This window comes from Rutilus rutilus, assembly GCF_951802725.1.
Source record: "Rutilus rutilus genome assembly, chromosome: 1".
Lineage (NCBI taxonomy): Eukaryota > Metazoa > Chordata > Actinopteri > Cypriniformes > Leuciscidae > Rutilus > Rutilus rutilus.
This window is the reverse complement of record NC_140209.1, coordinates 447,614-473,681: the sequence shown is the minus strand read 5'-3', so window position 1 is coordinate 473,681 and position 26,068 is coordinate 447,614. Positions and strand designations below refer to the sequence as shown.

The 26,068-nt window shown below is 38.2% G+C and overlaps 1 protein-coding gene across 6 annotated transcripts in view; it reads right to left on the bottom strand.

The window, feature by feature from the left end:
- LOC311301431 (uncharacterized protein) overlaps positions 1-25,642 on the bottom strand; it is a 29,388-nt gene extending 3,746 nt beyond the window's left edge. The window contains exons 1-3 of one of the 6 annotated variants that reach the window (XM_084426542.1): positions 25,408-25,642; positions 15,497-15,945; positions 1,481-3,771 (exon numbers count right to left, since the gene is read on the bottom strand). In XM_084426542.1, coding sequence (XP_084282668.1) covers positions 1,499-3,771; positions 15,497-15,554 — 2,331 coding nt within the window. In that variant the 5' untranslated portion in view covers positions 15,555-15,945; positions 25,408-25,642 and the 3' untranslated portion in view covers positions 1,481-1,498. Of the gene's footprint in view, positions 1-1,480; positions 3,772-15,496; positions 16,024-21,392; positions 21,776-25,407 lie in introns of those variants that run through there. The other 5 variants (XM_084426545.1, XM_084426543.1, XM_084426541.1 and 2 more) reach the window with 5 other exon arrangements.
- Positions 25,643-26,068: the final 426 nt, after the last annotated feature.

Here is a 26,068-nt window from a genome sequence, read left to right as displayed (position 1 = left end):
AGTAAGTTCTGCTTTTCTGATATATCAAATACTTATGTCATGCAATAAAATGCAAATGAATTACTTAAAAACCATACAATGTGTTTTTCTGGATTTTTTTTTTAGATTCCGTCACTCACAGTTAAAGAGTACCTATGATAAAAATTACAGACTTCTACATGTTTTGTAAGTGGGAAAACCTGCAAAATCAGCAGTGTATCAAATACTTGTTCTCCCCACTGTAGATCCTTTATCCTTTCCTGCTTCAACCTGCATTGTGACAGAACGACAGACCCTAAAAATGGATCTAGCAGCGGTAGAGATTGTTGGAGCAAGGAGTTGTTGCGTAATTTATTTACATGCAGGCCTATCTGTTGTGTTTTATCTGCTCATTTAAATTATACATGTTGCAATTAATTCCAAATCTAGGCAAATGGAAGAGTGGGACAGAAGGAGGAAGTTGTATGTTATATTTTTTCTATTCATAATTTGACGAGCTGCACATGACCACATAGCACGTAGCTGTTGTAAGGGATTTGTACGCTCTAATTCAGGGGTGTCAAACTCAGTTCCTGGAGGGCCACTCTCCTGCAGAGTTTAGCTACAACCAGCTCCAAAAACACCTGCCTGGAAGTTTCTAGTAATCCTGAAGACCTTGATTAGCTGGATCAGGTGTGTTTAATTAGGGTTGGATCTAAACTCTGCAGGGTTGTGGCCCTCCAGGAACTGAGTTTGACACCCCTGCTCTAATCATTTCTCTTGTCTTGTATACATAACACAGCAGTAATGACTTTATGAACTTCTTCACTTATAAGATTGATAATATCAGGGACAAAATTATAACTATGCAACCGTCTACTACAGTATCGCATCAGGCAGTGCATTGTAGTCTCCCTGAGGAAAAAATTGATTCATTCGTTGCTATAGGAGAAGAAGAATTTACTCAAATCATTAAATCATCTAAATCTACAACATGTATGTTAGACCCTATACCGACTAAGCTACTGAAAGAGATGCTTCCAGAGGTCATAGATCCTCTTCTTAATATCATTAATTCATCTTTGTCTCTAGGATATGTACCAAAAAACTTTAAGCTGGCTATGATTAAACCGCTTGTTAAAAAAACGCAACTGGATCCTACAGAATTAGTCAATTACAGGCTGATCTCGAATCAACCTTTTCTGTCAAAGATATAAGAAAAAGCAGTATCCTCACAACTGTGTTCCTTCCAATTTTCAAACAGTAAACTTTGAGAGACACCAATATTACAATACCAAAAAGGGAAGTAAACACAGCCTTAGATTTCAAATGAAGGTAATACTTAAAGTCTTGGTGTGACTGCGAAAACAGCGTGCGCGTGTCCTTTTTGGAGCTAGGCGTTCTTCTCGTGCTTCTGGTGCAAACGGAGTTCGTGGGAAGTTTAAAAAGTCTACTCAAAGTTAAAGTTGCCGGCTACACTCACTACATTGAACGTAGGAAACCATGAAAATAAACTACTTACCGTGATCTCAGACTGTGTTTAAGTGGTTTCTCCAGTGTGGATCTTCATGTGTAGATTCAGGCGACTTTTAATAGAGAAACTTTTCCCACACTGATCACACGTGTGCGGCTTCTCTCCAGTGTGGATCCTCTCATGTCTTTTCAGATGTCCTGATCGACTGAATCTCTTGTCGCAGTGTGAACACTTGTAAGGTTTTTCTCCAGTGTGTATTCTCTGGTGCAGTTTTAAACTGCCTGCTGTAGTAAAAGTCTCCTCACACTCAAAGCACATATACTCTCTCACACCAGTGTGAATTTTCTGATGTGTGTGTAAATACAGCAGAAGTGAAAAACTCTTTCCACACTCGGAACATGAATGCGGCTTCTCTTTCGTATGAACTGTCAGGTGTTTCTTCAGGGCTGATGCCCTAAGAAATGTTTTGCCGCATTGATCACATGAGAACGGCTTCACTCCGGTGTGGATCCTCATGTGTTCTTTAAGGTGTGAAGAATGACTGAAATCTTTCCCACATTGATCACACTTAAACGGCTTCTCTCCAGTGTGAACTCTCATGTGTTTCTTCAGGTCACTTTTAAAAGGAAAACTCTTCCCACACTGATCACACGTGTGTGGCTTCTCTCCAGTGTGGAACATCTCATGTGTTTTCAGATTTGCTGATCGACTGAATCTCTTGTCACAGTGTGAACACTTGTACGGTTGTTCTCCAGTGTGGATCTTCTCATGTGTTTTCAGATTTGATGGCTGATTGAATCTCTTGTCGCAGTGTGAACACTTGTAAGGTTTTTCTCCAGTGTGGATCATCTCATGTGTTTTCAGAGATGATGAGTGACTGAATCTCTTGTCGCAGTGTGAACACTTGTAAGGTTTTTCTCCAGTGTGAATTCTCTGGTGCAGTTTTAAACTTCTCGCTGTAGTAAAAGTCTTCTCACACTCAAAGCACATGTACTCTCTTACACCAGTGTGAATTTTCTGATGTGCGTGTAAATATGGCAGCAGTGAAAAACTCTTTCCACACACAGAACATGAATGTGGCTTCTCCTTCATATGAACTGTCAGGTGTGTCTTCAGGTCTGATGCCCTAAGAAATGTTTTGCCGCAGTGATCGCATGAGAACGGCTTCACTCCGGTGTGGATCCTCATGTGACGCACAAGATTCAGTTTGCATGTGAAACTCTTCCCACACTGATCACATGAGAATGGCTTCTCTCCGGTGTGGATCCTCATGTGAATCTCAAGATTTCGGTTGCTTGTGAAACTGTTTCCACACTGATCACATGAGAACGGCTTCTCTCCGGTGTGGAACATCTCATGTGTTTTCAGTCGATCAGCACATCTGAATCTCTTGTCGCAGTGGGAACACTTGTAAGGTTTCTCTCCAGTGTGGATCATCTCATGTATTTTCAGATGTGCTGATCGACTGAATCTCTTGTCGCAGTGTGAACACTTGTAAGGTTTCTCTCCAGTGTGGATCATCTCATGTGTTTTCAGAGATGATGACTGACTGAATCTCTTGTCACAGTGTGAACACTTGTAAGGTTTTTCTCCAGTGTGAATTCTCTGGTGCAGTTTTAAACGTCTCGCTGTAGTAAAAGTCTCCTCACACTCAAAGCACATGTACTCTCTCACACCAGTGTGAATTTTCTGATGTGCGTGTAAATACAGCAGAAGTGAAAAACTCTTTCCACACACAGAACATAAATGTGGCTTCTCCTTCGTATGAACTGTCAGGTGTGTCTTCAGGTCTGATGCCCTAAGAAATGTTTTGCCGCAGTGATCGCATGAGAACGACTTCACTCCGGTGTGGATCCTCATGTGACGCACAAGATTCAGTTTGCATGTGAAACTCTTTCCACACTGATCACATGTGAACGGCTTCTCTCCAGTGTGGATCCTCATGTGAATCTCAAGATTTCGTTTGCTTGTGAAACTGTTTCCACACTGGTCACATGAAAACGGCTTCTCTCCGGTGTGGATCCTCATGTGACACTCAAGACTTCGTTTTCTTGTGAGACTCTTTCCACACTGAGTGCAGGTGAAAGATTTCTTGGCTCTTTTCTTTAAAAAATTATTTTTAGTCTTTGAGCGCCTCAAAGGTTTTTCTTCAGGATGGACATGATGTTCCTCCTCCACTTCACTCAGTTCTTCACTCTCCTCCTCCACTTCACTCAGTTCTTCACTCTCCTCCTTCACTTCACTCAGTTCTTCACTCTCCTCCTTCACTTCACTCAGTTCATCACTCTCCTCCTTCACTTCACTCAGTTCTTCACTCTCCTCGCTCTCTTCCATCAGGCCTGACATGAAAGAAAAAAATATAAAATAATTTTTTTTTAAATATTATGATAATTTGATGCCTTTTTTATAAATTTATTATATGTTCTTGAAACTTATCTTCTAATAATTATTTTTAAAACATTATAGGCACGAATCCCATGTTTCTTTAGCAAGAACTATTGGGGTAAGTGTACCCAATAAGCCCACCAAAATCTAAGTCTAGGATTTTTGAAAAATAATTTGTTAAAATGCAAGATTTATCTCTCATTTGAAAATGTATTTATTAGTTGATGTACATTTTAGAATATAAAAAAAAGATAATTTAGGAATAAAGTCATAAGTCTGGCATGGGCTTAATTGGAACTTTTAAGCACGCATTGGTTCCAAATAAGCCCACATCATCTTTGATTCACAAATTATAAAAATGTATTGATTTTAAAGAAGTATAACATCAATATATTTATTCAGTAACAGTGAAGCATTAATAAAATTCCAGAGCCCTGGGTGGGATGGGTAGGTGTTAGTGGCCAGTGGACTGGGGCCCAACTTGGCTTGATTGGAGTTGTAGCTGGAGTCAAGCTGGAAGTTTAAGCGGGTGTATCTTGGGAAGGAAGCCGAGTTGGGGCTCCAGACTCTGCCCACACCGGGAGTCTGGAGCCTTAATAATTAATAACTCACATCATTTATATAGCGCTTTTCTGGGTACTCAAAGCCTTTTTCATGAAAGCGGGGATCTCCTCAACCACCACCAATGTGCAGCATCCGCCTGGATGATGCGACGGCAGCCATATTGCGCCAGAACGCCCACCACACACCAGCTTACTGGTGGAGAGGAGACAGTGATGAAGCCAATCAGTATATGGGGATGATTAGGAGGCCATGATGGACAGAGGCCAAGGGGCAAATTTGGCCAGGATGCCGGGGTTACACCCCTACTCTATTTCGAAGGAAGAGACACTGGGAGGAGACCCCGGGGAAGACCTAGGACACGCTGGAGAGACTATCTACCTAACGCCTCGGTGTCCCCCCGGAAGAGCTGGAGAAAGTGTCTAGGGAGAGGGAAGTCTGGGCATCATAGACTGCTACCCCCACGACCCGGCCCCGGATAAGCAGAAGAAGATGGCCTCACTAACACCTCTTCCAGCAGCAACCTGGTTTTCTCAGGAGGTCTCCCATCCAGGTACTGACCAGGCTCAGCCCTGCTTAGCTTCAGTGGGAGACCAGTCTTGGGCTACAGGGTGATATGGCTCATTAACCATTTAGGCGCCAAGATTTTTTTTTTTAAAAATGCTGGATTTTGACATTAAAATTTCAAAATCTTGTGGCTTGAAAGGACTTAAAGATAGAGATATACTGTAAATTAGAAAAATGTTGGGGATGACTGAAAGTGTATGTGGGGTGTAAATAGACTCAGACTCATAATTAGGAAATAGTAGATCTTGAACAGACATTTGAACATATTTGCATATTTTATTTTTATTTTTTTTTATCCTCATTCCAAATGATGAGAAAAGAGGAAACCAACAATAACAGGAGAAAGTACTAAATTATTATTATACTATATAGTAGTAGTAAAACGCATGTGAACAGTAGCCTACTTTTGATCAGTTCATCAGTAATATTCCAGCCCTATTTCTTCTACCCCTGATGCCTTTACCTCTAGCAACAGTCAAAATGATCTGGGGGGTGGTGTGGCGCAATGGATAAGACACATGCCTTTGGTGTGAGAGACCCGGGTTTGAATCCACTGTGAGACACCAATGTGTCCCTGACACAATGTGTCCCTGAGCAAGACACTTAACCCCCTAGTTGCTCCAGAGGCAGCAATAATATTCCCCTTCAGAGTCAGAATCGGCGAATAACATTTGCAACACATCCTCACGGTACAAGTTTTTATTAGTCATTTGAAGATTTTCTCTCACAAATCTCACAATTTACTCAGACGCTGTGAATTGAACTCCTTCCGCATCAATGACACGATCGCTCACTTGCACTGCTGTTTCCTCCAACACTTTAAATAGGAACATGATGTCATTTTGGTCTTGAATCGAAGTATTACATGTCTGCCATCTAGTGGTAGGGAATACAAATGAGATATTACACCATATTAGGATCTACAGACTGTTTTATTAAGTATGACGTCTTGTCGCAATTTTACGACTTTGGCGCTTAGAGGGTTAAGTCGGCTCAATAACCCAGCATAGGGGGCCCACTGGGTGACCCCTCCATGCCCGGAGTCCAGAGCCCCAACTTGGCTTGGGTCCCGAGTTTTGCCCAGTCAAAGCTGGACAGCAAGTGGCAGTATCTCGGAGCCGGACGGTCACAGGGGCTCAGGACAGTGGGGAATGTAGAGTCCCTCTGGGACCTCTCCATGCCTGGAATCTCAAGCCTTTAAGGTGGGGTATGGGATTCTCTTTTTTGTCCATTTTTTCAAAATCACTTGAAATCACTTGAAATCCTATTCCTAATCCACTTACAGCCACTGAGTTAGAAGCACTGAAATGAAAATGAAGCAATTTAATCATCTGTGGAACGGGCAGGACTCTAAAAACTCCAGCCAATAATTTCCAAGACCACCTAGAATCATTGGACGGTAAGTTTGTCAATCAAACGGTCGTGCCATACCCCCTTCGTGCGCGCGACCCCTTCGTACGCATACTCAAAGCTCGTGACCCAGTCACAGTAAGTGCAAGTCACCCCGGTACAGTAGGTGGTAAGTTGTAAGTTGGTTGCGATCCACCAAAAAAACCAGAAAGAGAGACAGAGAGGGAGAGTAAGTGCAAGTTGCTTCCGTTTGTAGAATGGCAGACAAGACACCAGCACACAAAAGGAAACCTATATTTGAGAGAGCAATTGCGAACAAAACGGCTGAAAGAGAAAAGGCAAAAACAAGGCTCATTCTAGGCGCTGCTTTCCGACGCTGGCGGCAACTGAAGGACCAGGAAGGACTACCAACAGATGCGGCTGTGCCATTGTTTTCTGCTGGACAGGTGAGAAGCCGATGAACTATTAACCCGCGCGGACATGTTATGGTGTATTTTTGTCATTTACACGACAGTAAAACCACAAAGCTAACGTGTCTTTATGAGCTCTTGCCGTTAGCATATTAGCAGCTACATGTGGCTAACACAAACAACTGCAATGTTGTGGTCCTGGCGATTGGCTTGTAATCTTTTATAGTCAACGTCTCTTAGCTCATAAGTCTGTATTTTATGTACTGTATTTAAAAACGTGCCTTCAGGCATTTGTGGAACTAGTAACTACAACCCTTTTTTTGGAGGTGTATAAAGAACGTAGAACTGGGGCTGGGCAATAAATCAATTAGTAGTAAATGCCGCTCCATCCGAAATGCCGCTCGATTTGCTACTAATCACGGAACCGGCTTTACTGACGAGATGCGCATGAGAATTGTAGCCGATTTATAGCCCAGCCCTACGTAGAACTAGCTAGCTAACTAACCTGCTTGGGGAGGAATAATATAATCTTCATTTCTTTTCATGCTATCATAGATGTGTCCACATGGCCACACTGTATGGCGGTGGAGCTCCCAGTCATCTGTGAAGTATGGAATGTCAAGTGGAGACTTTATGTTGGCCAACAACATACTCTTATCAGGCAACAACTATGCCAAAATGGCACTTTTGTTCAAGTTCATGAACATGGGTATGGTCGATCGGTCAACTTTCTTTGCCATACAAAACAACTACTGTTGTTGATAGTATAACAGAGTTCTGGAATGAGAAAAGATCAGCCATAATTGCCCAGCTACATTCAAAAGGGCCAGTTGTTGTCCTTCGTGAGTTACATGCAAGGCGCCATCCAGCTCGTCGGCAGCAGCTGGGGTTAGGTGTATTTACAATTTTTGCTATTGATATTTGTTTTCAAAGGTGATGGCCGCATGGACAGTCCGGGATTTTGCGCACAGTACTGTACGTACACGGCAATGGACAATGACTCCAAAAAAATAATTTCAATGGTCAGCCTGGACAAAGGGGAGACACAGAGAAATTCTGTTGCCATGGAGAAGGAGGGTATCATGCACACCATAGATGCTCTTCGTAAAGACCTGGATGTTCAGGAAGTGTGCACAGATGGCCATTAGGGATAAAGGCCCTGTTCAGTAAGTTCATGTGTTATACACCAATACCCTTTTCTGAAAGTTGCTGGCTACATATAAGATGGGGCATTTTTCAGTGTTACTTTGATTATGTTTACAGTACATTGATATTTTCTCTTGTAGGCACAGGGATATACAAAGACATCGGGGTGGTTCACAGTCTAAACAAAGAATAAGAGACTTCGTGAACTTACTCCTCTCTGCTTTTCATCGAGTTTGGAAGACTGTGTTTGTGCTGTGCTGTGCTGTGCTGTTTACCTTCTATTTACCTCAGAAGAATTAGAAGAACGCGATTTGAAGATGAGAAGATTTTTAAGGTAAGACATGTTAAACTGGTGGTGCCAGATTAAAATGTATGTTATGAAATGAGATGAACATGAACTAAGCCTAATAACATATATGTAGACAGAAACATGTTGAAATGTGAACTAGACTGGTAGGCAATACATGTCCGACACGAGGATGTTTTTATATTCTATAATAAAACACAGCATGGTAAAAGTAGGCTAGTATGAGTGTATACTAGGGCTGGGGTAAACGATTATTAATTAAACGATTAGTCTGGCGATTATTTTATCGATTAGTTGACTAATCTAACGACTAATTGGAATTAATTATCCTGTCTGTTATTCGCATATCGCTGTCGAACCGTTACTCCGATGGATTTTAAACTCGACAGCTGTCTGGGCACGAGTAAGAGCAGTGCCAAGTCTGACGTTGTTTGATGAGAAATGCAAAAGATATCGTTAAATATATCAGTAAAAGAAGCACTCAGAAGGTTGTGGTTTAAAAATAAACACTCTGACATAAACACTCTGTCAGCTACAATGTTTACTTCTGAATAATATAAACTTGATAAATCCATTTTGATTAATTTGAGTAAAAAATGTGTTTTCTTTACCAAGAAAGTGGCAAGATGAAACCCACTATTTTCTGTTTCAAACTTTCACATAGCATCTTTAGGTTATAATAACATAAATAATTCAAATCCAGATTTAGATTTTCAAAGATTTATGATAAAAACGGATTATTGTTTCCCAAAAATGCAATAAATTCATGACTTTTTTTTTTTTTTCAAAATGCAATTAATCCATTGAATCAATATAAATATTCATATGTCATATTGAAACTGTTGAAAATACACAACAAAGTAAGTTGATCCACATATGACAGCCTCTGAACTCGGTCAATACTAATCTTATATAACTTACAGGCACTGGACTAAACATAGGCTACATTCAATAGCCATCGCTAAGAAATACCTCCTGAACTTTCTTGACGGCGATCAGCTGTAAAATGGCTTGGTCCTGCTCGGTTTTCGTTGACTTTGAGTACAAGAATTGAAAGTTTTTAAAAGATCCCCTGGGGTTAACGTGTCAGCGTGACAGAAGTTTGATGCTGTCGTGTGAGAACAAGCAACAAGTCATTTATCATCTTCATTTATATAGCGCTTTTAACAATGTAGATTGTTTCAAAGCAGCTTTACAGAGATAAGCGTATAATTTAAGGTAACAGAGATTGTTTTGGCTTTATAGCAGAGTTAAGTTATTTTCCATCTAAAGTTAGTTTTGATTGATTTGCTTCCGTCGCAACGTTCATTTGTTATTAAATTAGGGGCCGCTAAATTGGGAGAGATTCCAAAACAATCTCTGTTACCTTAAATTATACGCTTATCTCTGTGAAGCTGCTTTGAAACAATCTACGTTGTTAAAAGCGCTATATAAATGAAGATGACTTGACTTGACTTGACTGTTTACAGTGCGTGGAATGGTGCGCTGTGATTGGTTAGGATGATTTATCGCATTCTGCAGAGAAAGGAGACTGGCGTTTGTCGCGGTTTGGACAGAAAGGGAGAAAACATGACAGAAAAACACGGCGGCGGCGGTGTGTGTGTGTGTGTGTGTGTGTGTGTGTGTGTGTGTGTGTGTGTGTGTGTGGTGAGCTGTACCTCCGGGAATGGTGCAAAAAATTCATCGACGCACCGCTACAGCACTAGTGTATACTATGGTGAATATTATAATGTTTAGAACCATGTTTACTGTTAAATACTGTGTTTGTGGATATCTGCTCAAACGTATAATAAGGTAACAATAATTAGTTTAATAGTTTTGAGCAGCTTGATCCCTTCAGTAAATGTTCTCCGCACGCGTTTGAAAAGCAAAATGCGCCAAACAATAGGCTTCAAATGTTTATTTTAAATTTTTAAAGTCAAATGTAAGGCTTTTTAAGACCATTTTAAGACCTGAAGAAATCAAAATTAATACTGTGCATTAGGGGGTGCGCAATATTGACATAAATATGTCTAGATATTTTCAAAGTTTTGTTGATGATAATTAGATGATATTTTACTGATTGTGTTTTGCACTGGTACCCTGGCTGGTTTAGGCCTGTTGTTGACAGCAGACCCACGGAGATATTCATATTTTTATATTCTATGCATTGGTCAGTTCACAGTAGTGACCGAAATTAACATTAACATTAACAAATATATATGGACATTGTTTCTAAACGCATTTAGTGGTATGCATCACCTTTTATGTCAAATTCTAACATTCAAATTAAATTATATTAGAACAACACAGTCCCAATGTCAAAATAAATCATTAAATTAATATCCATCCTTGCAGTGCAGAGAAGCGGCATCAGAACTGGCATTAGCCTTACTTTATTTACACTTCATTTACAATTGCAGAAATAAAGCTATTCAATATTTAAATATTAAATGATTTATAATTTTAACGTTTTAATTAAAGGATACTTTAAATATGAAACTAAAACCACCAGTAGGTGGCGGCAAGTCACTGTCTTAATAAGCGAGTTGTTGGAGTCATCTATTCAACCGATTCGTTCAAACGGCTGATTCATTCAGAAAAACAAGTGATTGATCGCTGTCTGTTGGACTACGGCTTCATTATGAAATTCTCGTCGGCGATATGAAGAGAAATTATATCGGCACATCATATATGGCACATTTGCAGTTGTGCACAGGAAAACGGCACTCTTGCTCATGTAATATTCTAATATAACAACATAATATGATATTATATAAGACAAAAACTCATTTGGGGACATCTATAACTGCACTGACACATCACGCAGTGAAAGCATGAGAGACAAACGCGATGTCAGCTCGCACTCGCAGTGCCTCGTACATAGATAAAACAATGATTACAATATCATCATAGTTCATAGACAACATTGCACACTCCTAAGCACACAAAGACTGAACTTACAACTGAACTGACATTTACTCGTTTTCTTCTCTCCTCTCGCGTGCAGGAGACAGACGCAGGCTAATATGTGCCGTAAGTGACGCGAATTGTCACGTGAACAAGCAAATCCACCAAGATAGAATTAAAAAAATACGTAGGCCTACGTTAATTAGATAGTTTTAATATCGAAAGCATTTAGATAAGTCTAAGTCAAAGTGTCATCTAAAATGTAAGACCTTTCATAAGTAAAAATAAGACATTTAAAAAAAACATATATACTGTATATATTTTAAGACCTTTCATGGCCTAAAATTAAAAAAAAATCTAATTTAAGACCTTTTAAGGATCCGCGGGGACCCTGCATGTGATAATCAATATATTTTTCTCTAGTGCAGTGTTGCTGAAGTGTTCCTGTTTAACGATTTATAGGCTATTGTAATTATGCTATATATAAAATGAACACCAGGTTTGTTGTGCCTTGTAGGCATAAGCTATGTGCTGTGCTGCAATATATATATATATATTAGGGATCGACCGATATGGATTTTTTTGTGCCGATGCCGATACCGATTTTTTTTCATCAGCCTTAGGCGATGAACTTACGGGCTGCCGATTTTCTTGGGCCGATATTTGGAGCCGATACTGCTTTTGCTCACTCAGTTTACATCATAAAAATGACACAATGATAATAACAAATGTTACAAGTCTCAATTTAAAAAAGGAACATTTATTGAACTAAAAAAAAAAAAAATTTGACAAAGTAGCCTAGGTGGCAAAAATCTACTTATTTTTTTCCATTTAATCATTTATTCAAGAAGACTAAAGAGATTCGTTAAAAAACGGTGATTCATCCATTAATTATACAGGTATTTATGAATGAGACTGAATTCATTCGTTTTAAACGTGTTTGAATTAATGATTCAAATTAGGTTTTTTTATAAATAGACTGGAACATGTTATTCTGTGTAGTTGTCTGATATAGCCTATGTAATCGTGATCTCCATTTTAAACAAAACAAAAACGATTTTAAACCAAATAGATTCTCAGTTTATTATGAATTAGGAACTGTTCACATATCGCGTCTAAAAACGTGTGGAAAGCTCGGCCGCGCCTCGTTCTCCTTTCTACAAGCGCTCCCGCTCCCGTGGCGTCTGTCGTTGCTATGCAACATGAACTGCGCTCTCCATGATGACGAGGAAGTAAGGATTAATTTATTTCTAGCCCTTTACAACTACATATATTTATGGAGATGAGAAATAAAAACCCGCCCTGTCCAGCTATGATCAGCTGTTCGGCCGAGCTTTCCATGTTGTCATGGCAGGGCTCCAGACTGCGACCAAAATTTGAGAGTGTGCGACTGAATTTTACATCCAGTCGCACATGTGCGACCAGTAATTTTATTATTTTTTTCATGTTAAACTTGGAAGGGGCGCGTCAATGAATCCGGAATGTGTGGCAGGCCAATGAGTGTGAGAAGAATAGGGAATGGCCACTGTAACTGGCTAATGTGTGGAGGGGGAGGGTCCTAGAGATAATCGAGCGCGCGTAAACGTCCGTGGAAAGGAGACGGAGACAAATATCAATGTCACGGACAGACACAGTCGGATGATGATTCAGAGTCAGAGGTTTGTAAGGTGATAAAGGCCTGCCCTGAACCCACTATTTTCGGGAAGACTGGCTACGAGAATTCAGCTGGTTGAGGTACTGTAAGGAGACGAACTCCATGAACTGCTAATGTTGCAGTCGCTACCCCAGAACTGCGGGGAAAACGAAAATGCAGGCACTTCGCAGTTTAAACACAATACGCTAGTTAGACACATTCTCAGCCTCAAGCATAGAGTATTCCGTGACATGTTAATAAATCAAAACAAAATGAAAGCCAAAAAAAAACCTGCGCTGCGCTACTAATTTCTGCTTCATAGACCGTTTAAGACCGTTAAGCGCAGAGCTTCTCTCGCCAGTCGTGGGCCGATCTCGATCACACGAAACGGTTACATCGTAGAGATCCAGTGAAGAAATCCATTGAGTTCGCGACAGAATAACATTGCTGCGAGATCCAGTGAGAAACATTCAGATTTGACGCAAAATTCTCTGTTATAAACCATATTAGATCAAACAGCGCTGACGTGGAAACCAGGAGAAACATGTGCCATGAACGAACAGGTCCACAGATCAGCAACATTCACCATGGATTTAATGTAGTAACACTTACTGTAACTATGGTATACTGTGGTTATAACAGTAGCCTACACATCTTTTTCCAGCACTTCAAAACTATAATATCTTATTTAAATGTTATTTTTAATGTGTTGACCAAAACATTTTTGTTCATCCTTTAAAGATTGTCCCTATTTATAAAACTAAAAGTTTCAAGAAGTAGGAAAACTCACACTTATTTAAAAAAGATTAAATTGCTATTGTAAACATACCTGCAGAGGACACTTATTGGCTATTTTCACTCCCTACTATCTATTTTGTCACTCATTTTGCTTTTGAATTAATATTAAGACATTATGAATGATAATAATTAAAGTTAACTTTGTCTATACACCTCAAATTAATCTCAGTGCTTTGTTATCCCACAGTGCTACCAAATACTTTCTGTAGAACTTAGAGCCGCTGCCCTCAGATGTTAGTCTGGAGCCCTGTGAACTTAAAATAAAACTGCACATTGTCATTTCTGTACGTTAAGGCTATTTATTATCAAAGCATTTGTCAGTAATACAGTTATTTTGGGGTAAAATGTGAATAATTGCATTGCAAGGTGATTTAAGGTGTGCCCCTAAATTTTCTGCTTGCGCTCCTAAAATTTTAAGTCAGGGGCTCCAGCGCTCCTAATAAAAAAAGTTAGTCTGGAGCCCTGCATGGAAAGGTCAGTTGTTTTTTGTCACATGACCTGCGTGCGCTTGCGGCATTCTGAAAAGTTTAGACGTTTATCTCACCACGGCATGAGCGCCTGGATCGCATGCGTGTCGCAACCGCGTCGCTTCTTTTATGAGCACACGTCCAAACCTCAGCCAGGTGGTCGCTGAATAAAACTCCCACAAATATCACGGAATCACCGAACAACGTCGGCATTATTTAATCCTATGACCAGTGTTCGTAACAGCTGCCGTATGCATATGGATAGCCTCAAACTTCGCTATTTGCAGCTCCCTAAATACAATGACAAGCAGTTTTATAGATGAGGCATTTGGCATTTGTGTTTTCCATTTGGACCCACAAACTTGCTTAGCTATAGTTGCACACATATAGAGCAATGTGTTTCCACTTTATGTATATGTATATATGTGTGTGTGTGTGTGTGTGTGTGTGTGTGTGTGTGTGTGTGTGTGTGTGTATTCTGTACATTTTAAAAAGCAGTTTTAACCTGAAAAATCTAAAATGTATTCCCCAAATCGTTCAGCCCTATGATGTTTCTCTTGATATCAGCATGTTCACAGCGTTTGTTTTCTTTCAGGGCCCAGATGCCACTGAGTCCTACTGACTTCAACATTTACATGAGTCTCTGTACATGAACATGGTAAAGTGAAAATCAAACACCTTGGAAATGAAAGGTATGTACTATGTTTTTAGGAATGGCACAAAGATCTCTGTCTTTGGATCATTGTTTTCAATAATGTGCTTTTTTGTTATTTGTTGTGTATCTTTAGATTATGTTGTGTTGTTAATAAATCCAAACAATCAAAAAGCCATTCTTTTTTAGATCTCCTCATTCTTTGTGCAAGGTTGCTCAGAATGACAGGGCCTGATAGCTCCTAATAGGGCCGTTAGGGGAGTGTCTTTGTCTTTCTCAGGTGTGAATGCCTTACATATTAATGATGTGATCACGCCCCTTCGCATAAAGCTTTCTCACACAAAACACGTCTTCGAAATTTTAAATCAGTATATTGTCTTCTCTGAATGAGCAGTCAGGGTGATTTTCACATAGTTTTAGAGCAAATATTCTAGGCTACGTGATACAATTTTCAAAAGTCTTGTGAAGAAATAATCAGTATGGGTTTCATGACCTTATTTCAGTGAGAATTTTTTAGGGGTATTTTCACAAACCACGCATAAATGTCATTATCTCAGAACTACACACTTTTACACACATGTTGCTGATATATTATTGTAGCAGAGTTTGTGCTGAATACAGTGTAATAAGACTTTAGCCATGAAAATGTCACAAGTAACAGAAATGAGCACAAATGTCAGAGCATGTCAGAACACCTCCAGGGCCCAGAAAACAGCTCAGACCCCAGAGGGTTAACTACTGTTATTAGCATTAACTGTGTCCTACATGTTTCACTCAACCCTGTTACTCCTGACATGATTTTCCTCCTTTTAAAACACAGCATTTCTTAAAATTGTGACATCATCATTCTGCTGCATGATGGGAAGACAAGAATGAATGAATGAGGAATAAACACCAACCTCTGTGTTCTTCAGGATCTTCAGTGTGTTTCATTCTGCAGGGTTCTGGATCACTCATGTTCTCTCTGTCCTCTTTAATGAACTCAGTCTTGGCAGATTTCAGCTCTTCCTGATGCTCTGATGCTCGTCTTCACTCGTAGCTGATGGGAATTTACAGCATTTATTGGAGAATTACTGTGGGAGGAGCTTCACTGATGATGTGACTGCAGTGGGAGGAGCTTCACTGATGATGATTTACTGTGTGGGAGGAGCTTCACTGATGATGTGACTGCTATAGGTGGAGCTTCACTGATGATGTGAGTGTGGTGGGAGGAGCTTTACTGATGATGTGATTACAGTGGGAGGAGCTTCACTGATGATGTATTCCAGTGTGGGAGGAGCTTCACTGATGATGTGACTGCTGTGGGAGGAGCTTCACTGATGATGTGATTACAGTGGGAGGAGCTGATCTGCCAAAATCCAAAATATATCATGAGTGAGTTTGTTTTTATAATAAATGACACTTCTAAGCATTTATATCTGTCTATCTATTCATCGTACAGTAACTGATGCCAATTCATTAATTATTTTTAATTATTTGTATGGCTAATCCTAACATTATTCTGCTTCTTCATTAACATACAGATATCTAGAAATATAGAAAAGAATATAAATCATTTAAATTCTTCCAAGTTTAAATAATGGAAAGAAAAACAGTTCAAATCATAAACGCAGTAATAAACACAGATATAGTAGCCAACAAATACCCTTGAAGTCATCCAAGCCCATGGAGATCCAGAGGGGTGTGTGGATGCGGCGCTCCCTGTCACTGAGATGATGCTCTTCTCTAGTTTTCCAGAGCATGGCCAATGTTTGCCATTATCTCCAGTTTTAATGTTCCCCTCCCCCAGTTTATAAAGTTTAAAACAAGCATGTGTCGTGGAAATTTTAAACTGTATATTAAACTAACCATGTTTTTAACATCTAACCTTATTTAACATCTAACATTGGAACAGGATGTACTGTACGAAACCAATGGAAAACTTGTGTCTTTGACTGTGTGCGTATGTATGTAAAAATAACTTAGTTTTGGGAAATGAAACTAGACAGTCTGTTAGAATCTTGTGATTACAGATGAAGTCACCGCAAGATCAGAGTTTGCTTTACCTAGTAACAGAGGGGTTTGCATATGAAGAACCAATCAAATAGTGGGGATATTATGTAATGCAGCCTGACATTTATGTCATACCTCTATGCTATAAAAACTGTTGTATATGTGTTTTACGGTGGGATTCTCAATGGAATTTGTCTGAGATCCTCCGGCCCTGCTTCTTGGGAGAGATTCCCTGAGAACTGCTCGGGAAGATCTCCTGGCCGTTATTAAAGCATTTAGAGGACATTTGCTGAAAGTCTGTCTGTTCATTTCTGCTGCGCAGCAGGTCAGTTTAGGGAATCAAGTAAGTTAGGTTAGTAGACTCGGCCAGTTGTCGACTGAAGACGCAAGAGCTAGAGTATAAAGGGTATTAAGTGTCGATTAGTAGACGCTCTGTGTCGACAGTAGACGCAACAGTTTTATTTTAGATAGTCAGGTTAAAGGAAATTCCTTTACAATTGTCATATAGAGAAACACTTTGTCCACACCACCCCGTCACAGTCAACCATCAGTCACCACCCCGTCACGGGGTCCTTTTGTTAAAAATGTATGTAAAATAAATTAAATTTTACATAAATTAATGTTGAATGATGTTCTTGTTGTGTGAACTAATCAAATTTACATTTACATTTACATTTATTCATTTAGCTGACGCTTTTATCCAAAGCGACTTACAATTGCTATATATGTCAGAGGTCGCACGCCTCTGGAGCAACTAGGGGTTAAGTGTCTTGCTCAGGGACACATTGGTGTCTCACAGTGGATTCGAACCCGGGTCTCTCACACCAAAGGCATGTATCTTATCCATTGCGCCACACCACCCCCAAATAAATGTAACTTTATTTGTATTTTTTAAGTGTATTCGTTTTTTCAGTACAAACAATATGGCCATTGAAATGTCGAATTCATATTTCAAGATAAAATAAATAAATAAATAAAAATAAATTACAGACTTTCTATTGGTGGTTTCCAAAAAAGGGACATTTTACTTTTACGAAAACGTTAGATTTATTGATTTCTTTATTTATTGATTCATTTCTTGTTTTACTGCTCTACTGGCACACACACATGTTGTCCGTGACGGGGTGGCACAAGAAAGACTCCCTGCCTGAATAAAAAGGATAATATTATTAAGGATTTTGTGCCTGAGGTGGGAAAATAAAGATAAATTAGGAGCTTTCTGAGAGTATTCTTAGAAGCTTTGAGAATACGACAAAAATATCAGTAGCCTATGGGCTACACATTGCATATGGTGTGTGTATATCGTTCCTGGTGCAGAATGTCTGCTCGTTACTTTAGTAACCTTTTATATTGTCCATGTAAAATTACATTAAATCATTTTTTTAAGTTCTTTAAATCGGATGAATAAGCGAATATACACTTTCAAACATATGCAAACGTAACTAAATGTGTAGGTCAAATAATACATTTATATAATTATTTAAGAAATAATCCAGTCAAAGGGCTGTATGGTCATAATAAACCAAGTACCCCAGACGAGTGCAGTCTGGATGATGGGGCAGGGCGACACATTTGGGCGGGTCAACACGTGTCGCTCCGCCCCCACCCCCAATTTAATTGGTTTAAAATACCGCAATCTAATTGGTGCAGGGGTCACCAAACTCGGTTCTGGAGGGCTGCTGTCCTGCAGAGTTTTTCGATTTTGCCGTATTAAAGAAATATTAAATGCTAACTTTAATCGTATCTTATTATCTGTTTACCATGGTAATTTTAGTTAAGATCTATTGACTATTGTTTTATTGTACTTAAGACACAGAATAGATGAAGTTATATTGTTTAAAAACAAAGGCTTGGTGACGGCACCTGGGAGATGTTTTACATTAGCGCGTCATGGCTTATTCATATTTCTATCAGGATCCGTGGATCGGGATGATTTTACGCAAATTGATGATAATTCACTGTAAGAATGTAAGCTGCTGATTATAAATTCTAAAGCATGACTGTTTTTTGTTGTCATTTTTTAACGAGATTTGTTGTCCAATTATTTGGTACATACAATGCTTAATGGCGAACTCATGTTTCCTTGTTGTTTACCTGTTAATAAAATGTGAGGGCCTATATATTGGTTTTGGTTCTGTAAAGCCCTGTTTTTAAAGATTCATGTTCTCTAATAAGTGTCAACCGGTTAACATAGGACTGTGACATCATATTAAAAATCCAATAATTTATTTATCCACCCCCGCATTGTGTGTTCATGTTTTAATCTGCGTATGTAATGCATGTAAAAATGGTTTCAAATATTAACACTCACATATAGCATAAAAACCACTGCTGTAAATCTGTGCAATTATAATATAGCCTAATAAAATAATAAAACACCCAGCAGAGAAGTGATATGAACATGTAGGCCTAACATTAGACAATACATGAAAGGAGCATTTCAATAATCACACTGGTAACTTCTTTAACTAATAATAATCCAGAAATTAAATATGTTTCCCAAAAATCAATCTCCTTTTGAAAAAGTTTCTCTTTTGCTATTTATCATTCTTTGCACAATTTAAATTTTCCAGCTTTTTGTTGTTGCTCATAAGCTATTTAAAAGAAGATTTAGAAATCTTCACACAATCTTTGATGCATGGACCCTAACCCTTTATGTGCTGTTGGGGATGTTTTCGAGTCTTAATTTGGCCATAACTTTCTCCGTGTTTCAGCAAATGGAATGATTTCTGGTGACTAATCTCATTTTGACACATATTTTGGGAAAATGCTTTGAAATTTTTCAAAAACTCAACAGTACACTGTGGGCAAATTCACTACCCTTTCGTTATGTTCGTGGCTGAAAACAGCCACTACTTTAAACTGCTGTAAAAATGTATCAGATAAATATTTTTTTCACATTTTTTTGCATAACTCTTTTAATCAACCTCAGTCCTGCTCAAAACTACTAATTAAAAAAAAAAATCAGGATTTTAACTCTTTAATTGCCAAATTCATAAATGATGTCACTGATTTGGGAAAACACACACACACACACACACACACACAAATATGCTATTATACTCCATATAACTCCATGTAAAAGCCAGAAACTAAGCTTTTTTTTCTTTTTCTTTTTTGCACAGGCATATCTAAAGGGTTAATGGTGCCACCTGGTTATCAACAGTAAAAATGACAATTTGTACCTCTTCCCAACAGGGAAAACCACCAACAATCAAAAATGCATGATTATATGGTGTCATGGCTTTGCAATCAAAAAATGTGGTTATAATGGAAGTCAATGGGGCAAAAACAGCCACGAACAGTAAATGAGTTGAGAAAAAGTTAAAATCTGATGCTGCACAAAAACTAACAATGCATCAAAACCAATGTTGCCTCTAATCTTTGACATGTCCAAGACTGTGATAAAAGATTTTAAAAAATCCAGTCCACATTCACATTTTATATTGAAAATAAGTCATTTTGTGTGTTTCATCATTTATGAATTTGGCAATTAAAGAGTTAAAATCCTGATGATTTTTTTTTTTTTTTTTTTTAATTAGTAGTTTTGATCAGGACTGAGGTTGGTTAAAAGATTTTTGCCAAAAAATATTTATCTGATACATTTTTACAGCAGTTTAAAGTAGTGTCTGTTTTCAGCCACGGACATAACGAAAGGGTAGTGAATTTGAACAATGCACAAGGGTTAATATAACATTTCCATCTCGTACCCCTTGATGATGACAGCATGTGATTCCAAAAGTTTAGAATTAGAAAACATTGTTTCTATTGAATCTAGAAAATTACCTTTAAATGAAATGGAGTGACCAATATTTTTGCTTTTCTAGCCATAATTTCTCTTTAGACGCCTTGTGACCTATATTGTATTTTTTCTTTTCCATAGAATTCTGCATAGTCAATCTTTTACATAACTCTCACTGCCATATCCAGCCTCAGTTTTAACTGAGTGTCAACTTCCTCTTTCAGGAGGGCGGCTGCAGGCCCCACTTCCTCTTTTATTTTTCTGCAGTCATCACACTTTTAAAGTCTGAAATCTTGAACGCTGACTTCAAGGGGACCGTGATCCTGCCTGAAATGAGAATAGGGATACAAATTCTAGACGCCTTCCTATAGAAAGTATAATATTTAAACACGTGCAGTTAAAATCTTATTATGTATTCATCACTTTAAGAGCACCTATTCCTCGGTTTTATACATCTCATCTACATAAATACATAATTAAAGTTTCTTCATGATTCAAAATGTCCTAATTATCACAGAATGCATATTCCTATTATTATGATTTATAATTTTAACAATTTCTTCATTTTTTTAATGGATTTCAAAATGTAAAAATTCATAAATCTCAGGATAACAATATTGATCTATTTATCTTGTTTCCACATGGAATCTTTCTTTATTAACCTTTCTTTAATTCAATCAAAATCAAGGTCTTTTCCAAACAAAACTGCAAACAAAAAGCAAGTTTCAGTACTACAGCATCTCAGGGTATTTCCCCTCCCGGATCTGGTTTCCAGCATGACAAGATGCTTTGCAGAACAAAGTTTCATTGACAGCTTTCTGGGTGCACTCTCAAAAACAACAACAACAAATAATATACTCAACATATACTAATTTGGTTGAATTTAACCATAATAATTCATTGCCCTTATTAGCAAAGGTAAAAAAAAAATTTTTAAATCACTTAAATCTGATTACCGGTTTTCTTCAAAACTTTACTTAACAGAAAAGCCAATTTTTAGTTAAACCTTTTAATTAATTTAGAAGCATTTTAAAGGAAAAATGTCAAGTCTGTCGTCCTACCTTAATACTTTAAGTCCTTTTAGCCCTACTGGAGTGGTCCCTCATGGATTTCTGGCTCGCCAAACTGTAGTGGATTTTTCCCTAAACCTAACTATCTCTGGCGTCTGCAGTCGACACCAATACCTTAAACTGGGGCGTCTCCAAATCGACACCCAGTACCTTTATACTCTAGCTCTTGCGTCTTCAGTCGACAACTGGCCGAGTTTCTAACTAACTTGCTTCCCTAAACTAGCTTCCTGCGCAGGAATAAAATGACAAACAGACCTGCAGATGTCCTTTAAATGCTTTAATCACGGCCGGGAGATCTTCCCGAGCAGTTCTCAGGGAATCTCTCCCAAGAAGCAAAGGCCGGAGGATCTCAGACAAATTCCATTGAGAATCCCACCGAAAAAAACACATATACCACAGTTTTTATAGTATAGAGGTATGGCATAAATGTCAGGCTGCATTACATAATTTCCCCACTATTTGATTGGTTCTTCATATGCAAACCCCTAAAGCAAACGCTGATCTTGTGATTACTTATCACAAGGTTTTAATGATGACTTAATTTGTTCTAACAGATTGTCTATTTTCACTTCCCAAAACTATGTTATTTTTACCCATAGACACATACACTCAAAGTCACAAGTTTTCCCCAAAGAGTTTGGAAACATTAACCCTCTGGGGTCTGAGCTGTTTTCTGGGCCCTGGAGGTGTTCTGACATGCTCTGACATTTCTGGTTATTTCTGTTACTTGTGACATTTTCATGGCTAAAGTCTAATTACACTGTATTCAGCACAAACTCTGCTACAATAATATATCAGCAGCATGTATGTAAAAGTTTGTAGTTTTGAGATAATGACATTTATGCGTGGTTTGTGAAAATACAAAAAAAAAATTCTCACTGAAATAAGGCCATGAAACCCATACTGATTATTTCTTCACAAGACTTTTGAAAATTGTATCACGTAGCCTAGAATATTTGCTCTAAAACTATGTGAAAATCACCCTGACTGCTCATTCAGAGAAGACAATATATTGATTTAAAATTTCGAAGACGTGTTTTGTGTGAGAAAGCTTTATGCAGGAGCTCATTAATATGTATGGCTTTTCACACCTGAGAAAGACAAAGACACTCCCCTAACGGCCCTATTAGGAGCTATCAGGCCCTATCATTCTGAGCAACCTTGCACAATACTGTAAATGAGGAGATTTAAATGAAAAGAATGGCTTTTAAATTGTTTGGATTTATTTACAACACAACATAATCCAAAGATACACAACAAATGCCAAAAAAGCACTTCAAAGACAGAGACCTTTGTGCCATTCCTAAAAACATTGTACATACCTTTCATTTCCAAGATTTTCACTTTACCGTGTTCACGTACAGAGACTCATGTGAATGTTGATGTCCTCAGTGGCATCTGGGCCCTGAAAAAAAAAAAAAAGTGAACATACTGATATCAAGAGAAAGGCCTGCACGATTTTGGAAATAAATATTAGGCTAGATTTTTCTGGTTAAAATTGCTTTTTAAAATTCCTTTTTAAAATTCACAGAATACACACACACACACACACAAATGTTTCCAACATAATATAATGAACACCAGGTTTGTTGTGCCTTGTAGGCATAGGCTATGCGCAGTGCTGCATAAAATAATAATAACAATAAATAACCTATAGCAGTATAAATCTTCCAAAAGATTTCAGTAACAACTAAGCTAGAGAAAAATATATTGATTATCATGTTACTTCAAATGTTTCTATTCGTTATGATGATATGAAATGAGATAATAGTAAAAACATGAAGCCGTTTGGTGCGTTTTGCTTTCATCCAAAATATGATACAGTACATTCAAACGCGATCGCTATCAAAAATATGATACATTCAAACGCGATCGCTATCAAAAATATGATGCATTCAAACGCGATCGCGCTCAAATATAAAACATATGGTTACCATATACATATCTACGTTTGAGCAGATATCCACAAACACAGTAACAGTAAACACGGGTCTAACTATTATAATATTCACCATATATCTAGCAACAGTTCAACTGCAAGGTGACATTTATGCAACAATAACAAACTAATATGTAAGAATTTCTTACCTTGTACATCTTTCTTGTCTTCAAATCGCATTCTTCTTCTTCTGAGGTAGCCTAAATCCAATGTAAGCTCAGGCACGTCTTTCAAACTCGACGAAAAGTGAAGTGAAGTGTTTTGTTTTTGAGGTAACGAGCGCGTTCGCGTTCCATGTGGAGATTTGCATGTGAATATCTTTTGCGCGAGTGGGCGTGGCCAAATTAACTGTAATGAGCAAGCGTTTGAGAAGCTGGACATCTTGTTGGTTTTATACAAATTACTTAAACAGAGAATATTTGTTTTCAGTTTGAATCCGATCATTTAAAAGTACACACTTAAATGTTTATAAAGGTATATGGCTCATAAATGTGTGACAAGTATTCGCTGAGTTTTGTTTCAGTTTATAGACGTGCTCAAGAAAAAAAAGTTCACCGCGACGGAGAGGCAGAAAGCACACCCTGTTTATTTTCTTTATTTTACAAAAGCACAATGTTTTGATTTGATTGTAAGTGGACACATACAAAAGTAGAAATATCACAGATTCTTTTTTTATATTTCTTTTTTCTGTATGACCATAAATGACGGAGTACTTTAAGCTTATAGTGCTACAATGTGGAGAAAATCCAGCAAAACGCGCCCGCGCGTTTGCCGACCTCAGAGGGTTAAAGTCTGTGAACTTTTAAGTCCAATGTATAAATATTGCTATCCACATGATGAAGGGGTCTTAGCTGAACATAAAAATATCAATGTTTATAATATATATATTTTTATGAAGTGTATTATGAGGAAAAACCAACGTTATGGATGTGACAAAAACCCTGTTATGGATGTGACGCGTCTGAAATACATAGAATCTGTTTGGAAAATCAACAATCAAACCATCATGGCACTTTTGTTGACGCATAATGGCTGTTTTGACATTAAGAAGACTGTCTGAAATGATTCTGAAGACGTGGTGGTGGAAAAAGCACATTTCATACGGATTACACAATCAGAGAGTTAACTATTTCTTTTCGTTTTGATCTTTCAATCTTTCTATAGATAGGCTATATTTCTGAGAGGCATACGTTGAGTTTCTGTTCAGGCATGAGACGCGCTCAAGTTCATTTATTAAATTTATTAAATCCAGGCAATTGGTTGATGAAACTTTGATTTAAAATTAAGATACAATTTATACAAAACGAAATTCACTTTAAAGAAAGTCTTTCTACAAAACAAAACTTTAATGAAGTGGCCAAAATCATTTCTGTCTTGAAACAGATCACAACAGTCATATGCATGATTTATGAAGCGTCCGTAACGGTCACGTCCGTAACGCATTATTATGGTTGTTCAGAGCAAAGTAGTGAGATGAATTGTCGATCCTAATAAGCATAAACATAATTTAGCTTTGTAAATAAAGTTTCAAGTTATTTGCATTTATAATTGTCATATTAAATAAACTAAACCTTTAAAACGTTATGGACGTGAGAGTGCACTGAAGCGTCAAGACCTCTTTATTATAGCCCTTATAAATTCAACAGGCAGACCAAATTAGTATATTTATTTCTCAGGCATGCCTCCATCTTTCTGCAAAATGCTGACTGTTAAAATAAAGTTTAAAAAGGGGGGTCTTTGATACCTTTTTTTGAAAGCATGAATATGGCTGGTTGAAAATGTAATTTAAGCATTGTTGCTCACCTCATATCTGGTGGATAAACAAGGCAATTTTCTTAAATTTTTTGTTAAAGCACATTAATACAGTATTATTAGTAAATCTAATAATTCATATTTATTAGTATTGCTTTGGCGCGTCATAGGCTTAATGTAGAGCATTTAGCAGAATCTGTTCCAGTATGACACTTGAGATCGATTCGCATTAAATCCCTTCACAGAACTCGAGCTGTATAAAGTGTGTGTGATGGTTGTGTGAATATGAGAAAGCGCGTGAACGGCTCCCCTCACCTCAGAAGACTCGACGCTGCTGAGACCCGATGAGGGAAGCAGAGACACGGCTACTAGCCTAGCGGGACCACACGTCCCCTTCTCCCGGACCTGTCCTCCTCTTTCGCGTCCGGCCGGGATGTCTAGATCGCCCACCAGTCCCGGGACTCAGCTTCTGCGCTCTACAGCCGCCATTGTGTGCCAAACAATAACACTGGTCAGAGAGTAACGACTCTCCCACGGACTGCCATGGCAACTGAGGGACACGGAAGTGACGCGTGTGGACGAGCACGAGCATCAAGAAGCTCGCTCGCGGTAAGTTGAATGACTGTTTCTGACTTTTAAACACTCTAGCGTCCTCTCGTCAATCTAGGCAGTAGTTGTAATTTATGTAGCCAGCTAATTAAATGTTTTGTTGAATGCAATTGGTTGTATATTTATATTTTTTCCACTGTTGATCAAACTTCTTTCTCGACCTAAACTGAGCTTTAATATTCACTTGTTGTGCAGTTTAATGTGAATGTACTTTAAATATGAAAGATTTTTCGTGTTTTTTTTTTTTACCATACAAACACATTTTTTCTGGGTCATAGTCTTTTGGGAAAGACTAAACAAAATGACAATACAATTACACAACAAGCTTTAAAAGTTAATTATTATTATATTGTATTACTGTTACTGT